Source organism: Haemaphysalis longicornis, unplaced genomic scaffold (genome assembly GCF_048455015.1).
Source record: "Haemaphysalis longicornis isolate Haplotype H1 unplaced genomic scaffold, Haemaphysalis longicornis Haplotype H1 scaffold_8, whole genome shotgun sequence".
Lineage (NCBI taxonomy): Eukaryota > Metazoa > Arthropoda > Arachnida > Ixodida > Ixodidae > Haemaphysalis > Haemaphysalis longicornis.
This window is the reverse complement of record NW_027526445.1, coordinates 123,447,258-123,458,324: the sequence shown is the minus strand read 5'-3', so window position 1 is coordinate 123,458,324 and position 11,067 is coordinate 123,447,258. Positions and strand designations below refer to the sequence as shown.

Below are 11,067 nucleotides of genomic sequence, written 5' to 3'. Positions count from 1 at the left end.
GAAATCTCGTACACACGGGCGTTTTTGCTTTTCGCCTCCATCAGAGAAGCGGCCGCCGCGGCCGGGAATCGAACCCGCGACCTCGTGCTCAGCAGCGCAACGCCTTAGCCACTGAGCCACCGCGGCGGGTAAGCTTGTGGAATCAGGAAATAAAAAAAACGCGCAAAAAGAACTGGCACGGAACTGGAGGTAGTGAAGGAAAATGGGATAGCTACCGGGGGAAAAAACTAAACTGCCCGAAATGGTGCAAGCAAAGGTCAAGAAAAAAGCACAATGGATGGCCGTAATACGAAAGAAGGAAAAAAATTGCACCCAAGAAGTTTTGCAACCATGTAAAATCACTCAGCTCAAAAAACGATATCCATCACCAATTCTTGTTTGAGAAGGAGGGAAAACATTTTGAAGGAGAGCCGGCGTTGGCGCATATTTATCAAGTGATTACTGAGAAGTTTTGGGGAAATCGAGCTAGGAAAGCCAGCACCGATAACATCAGGGTCGCAAAAGACTGCGGCACTGCCAAGGCTCAGAGGTACAGCACTCGCCTCGTATGCGGGAGGTTCTGGGTGCGAATCCTGGTACCGCTGGGCACCCACCGGTTTCTTTAAAGGGTACAGGCGTCCCCGGTCGAGTGCGGTCCCTTGATAGGGGAATCCACGCCTGGAAAGCTGCCTTTACCCTTGCGAGGGGCCCCTGACCCTTGTCTATCTGGCTGGGCCCCCAGTCATCATGCCGCGTTGCGCCATTGCCGTTGGTGAAAGAGTCTGGCGGCTTGTTAGACCGGCATGGCGCTCGGTCCTTGTGTGGGACTACAACGCTTGAGAAGTTCACCCGGCTGCACGGGAAATCCCCCCTAGGGCAAGGGGCGGCTGCAAAAACGCAGGAACTTTTTTTTGAAGTTTCAGCAACCTTGATTGTAAAAAAGCAGAGCGAAAGGTTCCCCCCAAACCGCAGCGCGCCCGGACAGAATAGCAATGCAGCTCATAAACCTGCTTGGACCAAAAAGTAAGGCATTGATTATGAAAGCAATAGATAAGGTGCTACAAACCAAGCAAATACCAGAGGATTGGCTAGACAGTAGAATGAATTTAATATAAAAGGAAGAGTCAACAAATACAGTATTGATATATACAGGCCACTCACAGTAACGTCCGGGGTGTATAGATTCGTACTGCAGGCGATAAAATCTGAAATTCAACCATGGATGTAAGAAAATAAAATCCTTGTGCAACTTCAGAATGGGTTTAGACAATACAGGCGTTTAGATACGCAATGCATTTCAATTGCGAAAGTTCAGAATTGGTCATTATGGTTTACGTTGTTTGACATTAAAGGGGTTCTGAAACTTCATGGCTTAGAAGTCAAATTAATACGGTTCCTTTTAGCAATCTATAAAGACAACAGAGTGTACCTGGCATGGAAAGGGCAGAAATGCGCACAGCAGGTCAACACCCATCGAGGACTGAAACAGGGATTCCCTTCGAGCCCAATATTGTTTATGTTTGTTTTAAGTGCATGGTTCGAAAAGAAACAAGAAAGAAGTCAATTGTGGTTCAACCGAACGCATATCTGGCAAGGCGAAGTGGTAGAACAGCGTATCCTTGGAATGTTGTACCCAGACATTGTTCTTTTAGCTGATAACCACAGCTATATGCAAGGGCTCATAAATATTGCTGGTCAGGAAGCCACGGACCTCGGGTTAAATTTTAGCACTGGAAAGTCGGGAATAATGGCTTTCAGTGACACTTCCACTGACGAAGTGTCAATCCAGCATGGAGAATTACCCAGAGTGAAGGAATATAAATATTTGGGAGTGTGGATAAATGAAGGGGACAACTACTTAAAAATTCACGAGGAGCAACTTAAAAATAAAGGAAAGCAAAACGCGGATATAATGAAGCATAGAGCTCTGTGGGGTATAATAAATATGAAGTAGTGAGAGGAATGCAGAAACAAGTAATAGTTCCGGGCTTCGCATTTGCGAATGAGGTACTCTGCTTTCAATCAGACGCTCTAGCATGCCTTGAAGTGAGCCAGAGAACGGTAGGCCGTCTGGGCTTCGGAGCAAATGGTAAAACAACTAACGAAGTAGTGTAGGGAGATATGGACTGAGCGTCGTTTAATGTTCGAGAAGCTCCGGGTAAAATATGTTTTGAGAGGAGGTTGAGAGCAATGGATCAACGTAGGTGGACAGCTAAAGTTTTTTAGGAACCTACGCATGAAAAGTGTGGACACCCAGTGGCTAAGAAAGACTAGAAGACTAACGATGAAATACGGAAGGAGTAGTGGACAATCAAAGAGAGCCAAGGAAACCAAAAAAGAAGCAAGGCAGATAAAAACGAATAAATGGAGAGAAAGAATGGAAGCTAACAGGTTGTTAGAGATATACAGGGCCCAGAAATTAGGCATCAGAAAGGAAAATTCTATAATTCCAAGAGCAGTGCTTCGCATTTTGAGGCTAGAGCAGGATGCTGGCAAAGTAAGAGCTTTGTGGGGAAGCAGATACAAAATGATAGGGTATCCGTAGTCTGCGGGAAAGAAACCAAAACTATGCGGCACATACTGTTGAAACTCGAGGTCAATTCATTCAATCTACATGAGGGAAATATTCGACTTCCAGAAGCCCTAGTATTTAAGGGCAGCATAAAGGGAGGCAACTTCAAGGCTATCGAGGCGACGAAAAGAAGATTAGAATGCTGGTGGACGAAAAGCAGAGGAGAATGTTGCCTAGGCTGGCTACCACTTTTAACAGAAGAAATGCGTATTTTGTGCCTGTCCTAATAGCAGCGCTAGAAATAAACGAAGAGTATAGAACATAGATACATTAGTTGTTTCTTTTGGTAAGATAACTCGTCATCACCCCGCTACATATGGGATACCACTAGCAATCATCATCGTCATTGAGCAGGAAGTAAGGGGAAAGGAAATTGTAGTTGGGCTGAGAGGGTTATGTGAAGATAAAAAGAATAGGTTGAGGAAAAAGTAAGTGAAAAAGGGCCAAGTGGTTGAGGATGGCGAAAGGCAGGTAGAGCCAGGCGATGACGACATAAATGAAGGCGATACTGAGGAGTCGAGGTATTGATGGGATAAGGAGGAGGCTGGTGAGGGATTTGGGGCAGATGAGAAAAAATTGGAGGAATGCGGGAATTAGGATAAGGAGGTGGAACGAGATGGAGGACGTACGATTGAGCGTAAGAGGGGAGTAGAATGAAGGATGGACGGCCCCGGTATGTGGAGGGAGGAGGAAGAAGAGTGTTGGAAGGGTTGGGGATGTCGGAGACAGAGGAGGAATAACGGTTGGGAAGGGTGAAATCAGAGTTAGAAAGGGGAAGAGCAATATAGCGTGAGGTGGAAGGGACGGAAACGAGCGTTGCGTCCCGGTGGCGGCAGAAATTCTACCGTCTCTCGACAGCATTCGCAGCTAAGCTGCTTGCAAGTACATACGCAGACAATTTTTTGTCATTTTCAAGTCATCAATCAAACGTAAAATAGCTAAACCTCTCACAATGTGACTCGCTATGCCCCATATTATGTAGTGAAGTAACGCACGCTTGCAGTGCAACGTGCCGAAATTAACATTTTTCACCGGGCCTGCTCGAACCAGCCGCTTTTTCAACCGATCGAACCATCCTTTTCCATTCGCATCGTTTCTGTTTCACAACGCTCTATGATGTTCACTTAAGAATGTAACACTGCTCGCCCTTACGTATCACTAGCCTTAGAAATACCGCGCGTGATTCTGTTAGCGCCAGTTGTTTTCTGACTAAACTTGCTGAAAGCTATCTTTACGGAGGTGCGAATTTTTATAGTTTGCTGTGTATTTTCTGTTTGGGATTTTAGATGCAGCAGCTGCGTCAAACGGTGGAGCCGGCGCTTCGTCTAGGTCTGTCCAGGATTGTGCCGGGAACCCTGCCTGCCTGGGGAACTTGCATGGCTGGCATTTCGGTGGGAACAGACCGTTTGCTAAAGCTTTTTTTCCTTACGTTGTCCTTCTGTAGGTCAGTTAAGCAACGCACCGGTCATAACCGAACTAATTGTTCACGCAAACAACCTATAATCACTGCGACTGATCGCTCTTTCTTTTTTTTATTTTACGAGACAGACTAATAGAGCTTGCGTTCAAATTACAAAATTATGGCTTGCTCTTCCACACTGATTTCAGGCTACGAAATCTCGGCAGACCAATTCCTCGCAGGGAAACTCGGCGCTGTATTCCTGTTTACTTCGTTAGTTTTTGTTTATACTATATACTGTTACATTATCTTCAAACAGAGCCACATATTAGCCCCGGAACCTTAAAATTTCGCAAATCCTACACATTTATGCAGGTATCGCAGTTTTAAGCGCTTTCATAAATTTGGGGAACACGCAGATGGAACGTGAGAAGTGGTAACTAACTTCTTACCGTTATATAAGCAGTTGGATCAGAATACGGGTTATGCATGTGACATTACAGAAGGGCAATCGGAAACCCCTTCGTAGCCCCATTCCTCCTACTACTACACATCCGGGAATATTTTTATATGTGCAAAACCATGCTTCGCAGTATCACCAAAAGAAAAGTTGCTTGGAATTAGATTTTTGTTGCGATGGGTTCCAGCGAGCTCTAGGACTCCTATGATATTGCGATCAAAGGTAATGCTCAAAATCGAAAACAAGCGCTTCGTATTTTTCCCCTTTATAAAAATTGAAGAGTCGCCTTTTGTCCAGAAGCAATCCTTAGAGATCATGGCCCGTCATGCATGTGTGCGCGCAAGTGTGTGTGTGTGCGTGTGGGTGTGTGGGTGTGTGTGTGGATGCGTGTGTGCGCGCGTGTGCGTGCGTGTGTGTGTGCGTGTGTGCGTGTGCATGCGTGCGTGCCTGAGTGCGTGCGTGTGTGTGTGTGTGTGCGCGCGCGTGCGCGCGCGCTGACGTATTCTAACATCTATTTTTATATTCTCACGCATTTTGAAAGATCCCCCAATAGGTATTCAATTAAATTTATCCTTTTACATATGGCTCAACAAAAAACTTGATAAACCCCACAGCATAGAAGGCAGAATCGTCGGTTCTAAACCACCCCGCCTCCTTTGCCAAACACATAAATTGCAGTGTATTACGTAAAAGAACTGCTTATTTTTATTTCAAGTTGGCAAATGTTTGCTTTTCCTGCTCAGGTTTCTATTTCATATATCTAAATCGGCTGGAGCGCGCCTAGCAGAAGGCAACCATCGCTCTAAAACAGTGGGCAAAGCGACGCCGACGACTTGCCGGACGCGCGCATTGGAGCATGCGTATCAAATTCCTCAGTGCAGCTAGCCGTGGCCGCCTTATTTCCGACCAATCTTGCATCGCATCGGATGGCTCCGTAGTGTGTCTGTCTCGCTCTTTAGAATCAGCTCCCACGTGCGCCGAGCAATCCGGTTTTCGACAAGGCGCAGCAAAATATCTAACAGGTGGGCGTGCGCGGAAGCGGCCATTGCGGCGGGTCATGGGGCAATCAAACCGGTTCTCGGGGCGGAGATGCGTGCGTAGACGCGTCTTCTTTCCGCACATCGGTTCAACTCTTCAAGAACAGAGAGTGAGGCTCTGTTTATATCGCAGCTACTATGTAAAGCACAGATCAAGCGGCTACGGCAGGCGTGGGCGGTAAGCGGTGCGGGGGCAGCAGCGTCAACGTGGCAATGGCGAACACCGGCTGCATGTTACTTAGAAGTGGGCGCTAGGTCATGCGTCATACGTAATTCCTGGGATGAGGCAGCTTACGATTAGCGCTGCTGCCAGCAGGAACTGGAGCGAAACAAATACCAGAAACACGCAACGTATAATGCAGCAGACTTTCAATGAATCATAAGGAGTAACACGCGGGCAAACACCAACCGCACGTCACAGCTTCGCTGGTTAACTAGCCCTAGTGCACGGGCGGGGTTTTTATGACTACTGTCGTACTTTATCTTCGCATAAGTAGCCCGGTTTTTCTCCTAACCACCCTGTGATCATCTCCCTTCATGCAACCATCTCCATCCACTCTCCATCCTGTGATCACCGTTCGTTGTTGTCCCTACTAGCACTCTGGCGTTATCCTAGGGGTGTTATGTCTACGCTGCAGGAGCGTCGTGACCCTAACAAGTACCACTGGCTCTTCGAGCTCCTCGCGGAAAGGACAGACGAGGACAGTGTATCTCTGCAGATCAGCCGGCTGCGCCTACATCTGGCTGCCATCGCTCAGCAAGAGTGGCGAGTCTGCGAGCTCCTGCACGACGAGCTCGAGCGCCTTAAGCCGCGCCTCGAGTGCGATGACCCCGACGTGCGCGAGAAAATAAGCAGGTGAGCCTGGTAGCGAGAGTATTCTTCAGGGCATGTCGTCTTCATCATCACCCCTACCATCACCATGATCATCCTGCTGATATTCAGTACAATAGGATGCCCTGTTCCTGGCATTTTCAAAAGAATATAGTGTTTTTCATCTGAAACCAATTTTCACCTTTAAAATAACATATCGTGTCACAACTGCACTTGTGTCTCTTGACATGGTTGAGCAGGAAAATTCGCTGGCCTATCAGCTGGCCCGCAAAACAAAAAGCCAGTATCCGTCGACCCCTTGGTGAAATGTCAGGTTAGCGGAAGGCACATTCACATTAAAATAGCAAGTAGGCGAGCACCGCAAAACAGAACATAACCCCCCCCCCCCTCTTCCTTCATAGAGTCACCGCTCAGTCAATACTGAACCAGAACTAATCATCCGTAAAGTAAAAACCAAGGCTCTGCTCAACCAAGTGACGCTCTACAACCTTCGACAGCAAGGAGAGGCTCACTCGCCCAGCTGTTAAAAGACAGGGCAGCGGAAAGGTACTTCTTGTACACGTGCAACGCAGCAATGACCTTCCTCGATTTCTCTCCGCCCTTTTGGAGTGCTTGACTTTCCTCGGCGGTGATTCAAAGAGCCCTTGAAGAGCAAGGTATCCCTTTTGAATAAACTATCGGTCATCTTCAGTACTCAACAGCGTAAATGTATACCTGCGATACATATGTGGTGCAGGCTGGGAACCTCTTTCCCTCTCACAGTCACCTCACATATTTTCCGCTCGGGTAAAAATGGGGAACGCTCCAAGAAGCAAGAGCATAAACAAAACTTCCGAGTCGCTATGTTTGCCGTGTAAGAATTTGTAATACCTGACACTCCACTGTTCTGCTGGCTTTAATGCGCATGCGCGAAGCTTGTTGGTGTGGCCTCGCAGTAACGCGGAACGCTTCACGAAACAATAGTATAAAGCGAGCTTCGGAAGCGCATTATTTGCGTGTTAGGCTGTCTTAACTCTCAGTGCTCTTCTTGGAGGGTTTTTCGCGAGATGCTCGAAGCTCTAAGTGGTGCACATGGCTATAGAATAATATAATACTAACATATCAGACATGCTTTGTAGGTTTGTATAAAAGATGCCGCGCCATTCTACTACAATGTTACACATCGTATGCTTTTCCTGCATACCATCGGATCCGCGTAGTAAGCACGTGCCACTGCATGCGAAGAAAACTCATAGAGCGCACCAAGACGCGGGCGGCTTTGTCTTGTTCGCCATATAAAGAGTTGTCTTTAAATTATGGACATCATGTTTGAAATAAAATGTGTGTCATAGCCAGAGACTTCCTCGATAGACACGTGGAATGACAATTCGAGAGACAAACAGTGTCTATGCAAACTGCTCTAAAGAGCTTCGCATCAGATTGAAACTATGCAAATGTTCGACAGAAAATCCCCTGGTCAACATTTGATTCTTAGTGTGCACGTATACTTTTGCGCACTGCATTTGACATTGCGTTGCTTATACAGCCAGAGGTCTACTCAGACGAGGTCCTTCTGATTGCAGCTTTCTACGGCGAATTTTCGCCTACGACGTCCGTATGTCGATGTTCGAGGACGCGTTGATGCTGGTTCCTCGGACGTCAAGCTTCGTGAAGCATCTGCTTCCTCGGTTGGCGCCGCTGGCTGAAGCGCCCAGCGAGAAGCCCCCGCAGACACCCACCCACGATCACCAAAAACAGCTAGCATCGGGAAAGGGCCGTGCGACGTCTGCCAACAGAGCGGCTGCCAATGTGCTCAAGACCGGTGTGTGCATTGAAAATCCTGTCCCACGCACAATTGATCAATCTCTTCCTAGAAAACAGTGCATAAAAACGTAAGGTGTGCGCAGTGCAGTCATGTGTTTATTATTAGTCTTTTTTTTAGTCTGCGTACTGACTTCCACTCGATGCAGACTTCTTGTCACCTGTACTTTTTCGCTACACGCCAATACTCCATGTTATGCTGCTTAATAAACAGTTGCTATTCAGGAACCCAATTTTTGAAGGCATTGCACAGTACTTACTCCTGTTTTATCATAATCGGATATTTGGCTACTAAAATCGCAATAACAGTTACTCTCAGGTATATCAACTACGTTCAGAGGGCGGAACAAGGGACATGTCCACACACTAGGCAGAGGACGTTTAGTGGGCAAGGGCAAGCAAGCCCGCTTTAACTGTTGAAACAGTATTGGGGGAACCGCAGGATGCCTTCATTATTAAGCCTATTGTGGGCTTTGTACCAATTCTTGGAATAGAATCGAACTAAAATGCCCGCAAAAGCGCTCGTTAGCTCACCATATTCCACATATTCACCTTTGTTAAGTAATGTAGAAGTGTACAAGCGCCCAAACATGTAACCCATCTGCAGAACGTTAATCTCCTTACCAGCCTTCAATTTCGTCCATATGACTAAAGCACCCTCCCATTTATAATATCTCATTTTTATGCACTTGCAGATTGTATGATATCATGTTCCAATATTGCAGCAAACTTTTACTTTTGTTTTCAATTAAAAGCGCAAACTTACGCATATGTGGAAACGACTGCCATTTCGTCACAACGACTGAAAGATTTAGGCATCGCCATCAATGTCGTAAGCGTTCTCTAGTTTTCTGATGACGTAGGTCGCACAGTGACTACAATGTTTGGTTGTGCTAGTGTTCCTTCTAAAATACAATTGACACAACTGAGCAGACATGTTTCGATATAAAAATGTACTCAACTATGCCAAGTGCTAAGGGAATCTAGATTTTGTACACCGGTAAATAATAAAATACTTATATGCAGCTATATTGCGAGTGCTCTAAAATTATGATTTCTTAAATAACATAGGCATGCTATGTAGATACCGAACATAGAAGACTCACGATTGCAACTTACGATTGGCGACTCTGCTAAGATAGTTTGGTTATTGATTCGAAGTGCTATATTGGCCTTCATTTTTATTGATTTTTAACAACCAATGTTTTGAGTACCATTAGCAAGCTAAAGCATTTTGGAATATGCGAAAAGCCTCTTCCGTTTACTACGGCCATATCAGTACGACAGAATTGGCAAACGCATGTAAACTACTTTTGGCCACCTCAGGAACGTATACTAGGCTTTGTTTTTGTGGCTTATATTAATGTGATAATAAACAGATACAGTATTAAAAAAATAATATATGTAATGGCGATGTTTTCAGCATCGATGCTTCAGATGATTACCCTTTGGGAAAGTCTAATGAAGCTCTAACAAAATAATGGACATGGTTTAGGATGAATAAACCTCGTCTAGACTTCAGCCCTCCAGTCGAAGCGCTAGTATATCCTTGTGTTTTCTGAAGGTGTCAGAATCAGAACACAAATAGAAAAACCACAAAAAACAAAATATCAAAATATAACAAAAAAAACACTATATATATATATATATATATATATATATATATATATATATATATATATATATATATATATATATATATATATATATATATATATATATTGTCCTTAGTCGCATAAGTGATCGCACCGCTTAAGTTTGCCGTCAAAGTTTTTTTTTTTTAATTTCCCGATTTCCCGCACAGTGAACCCACCCTGAACTCACCGTCGTATGTGTGCCAAGTCTAGCTGATGATGGTCGTGCGTACCCCTGTCCTTCCTTTTCAAAGGGGACATGGCCACGTTACTGCGCCAGACTCGCCGATATTACCCATATCGGCAAGCACGCGTTCAATATTGAGGACGAAACTTTGACTAAATTTACATAATCTACTCACAAGACAAAGAAAAAAACGCACTCAGGTTTCTGCGTGGGCAGCCAAATCTGTTTTGATGTCCCGCACTGTGACAATGGCAGCCACTTACTGTTCGTACTCTTGTCACCTCGCAGCAAACTCGCCTCGGCGCGTTCCGTAATTTATGAAAACACTGCATTTTGCGTTACTTTGCAAAGTGACTGGCGGCGGTTTGCGGAGTTTTTATTGTGTGGTTATTTATTATTTTTGTTGTGTTCATGAGACCTATCGTAAAACGTTTCACCGACAACTTGCTTGCGTTTTCTGAGCTCAAACATTTTTCTCGAAACATTTACCCCGCGTAATGAACACACCGCTAAATTTGCATCAAATATTCAAATATTTTTGGGGAAAAAGTGCGACATTGCGCGATTAAATACTATATATATATATATATATATATATATATATATATATATATATATATATATATATATATATATATATATATATATATATATATTTGCAACACAAAAACCGGGGGTCGCACGTTATTCGCAGTTTCAAACATCAAAACCAAAGAATTCGGTGCAGACAGTTCAGAGCCCGATTTCAAAACAGACGTTGTTACATTAAAGGCAGCAACGACATACGTCATCCTAGATTGCAGGCATATAGCGGCGCACAAGACCTGCCAACTATGTTAAAACTTCTTTTTTACATTCTGTTGTAGCCTGCCGGTGGATCGTTGGAACTGCAACCTACTCCCCAATCGCGACCCTGGTGGATATGTTCAACTTGGTACCTGTGGTGAGTGTACCATTGGTTCCGTTTTTGTTGTTGTTGTTGTTGTTAACGACAAGGTACCCTTGTTTCTATCACTACCAACAAGAATTCTGCCAGTAACTGTATAAGTGAGGAATGCATTGATCGGGTGAATAGCCATTTGACGAATACAAACTATACTTACCACTACACCGTGTATCAAGAGTAATACCACGTGTTGCGCACGGCCCTCTAGGCAAGCCATTTTT

General features: G+C 44.9%; 1 protein-coding gene across 1 annotated transcript in view; it reads left to right on the top strand.

Moving 5' to 3' along the window:
* The first annotated feature begins 5,454 nt into the window (after positions 1 to 5,454).
* LOC144149322 (proteasome activator complex subunit 4A-like) overlaps positions 5,455 to 11,067 on the top strand; it is a 28,648-nt gene continuing 23,035 nt past the window's right edge. Inside the window, exons 1-4 of the mRNA XM_077680884.1 lie at positions 5,455 to 5,557; positions 6,086 to 6,303; positions 7,842 to 8,080; positions 10,767 to 10,843. Of these exons, the coding sequence (XP_077537010.1) occupies positions 5,468 to 5,557; positions 6,086 to 6,303; positions 7,842 to 8,080; positions 10,767 to 10,843 (624 nt within the window). The 5' untranslated portion in view covers positions 5,455 to 5,467. The remainder of the gene's footprint in view (positions 5,558 to 6,085; positions 6,304 to 7,841; positions 8,081 to 10,766; positions 10,844 to 11,067) is intronic.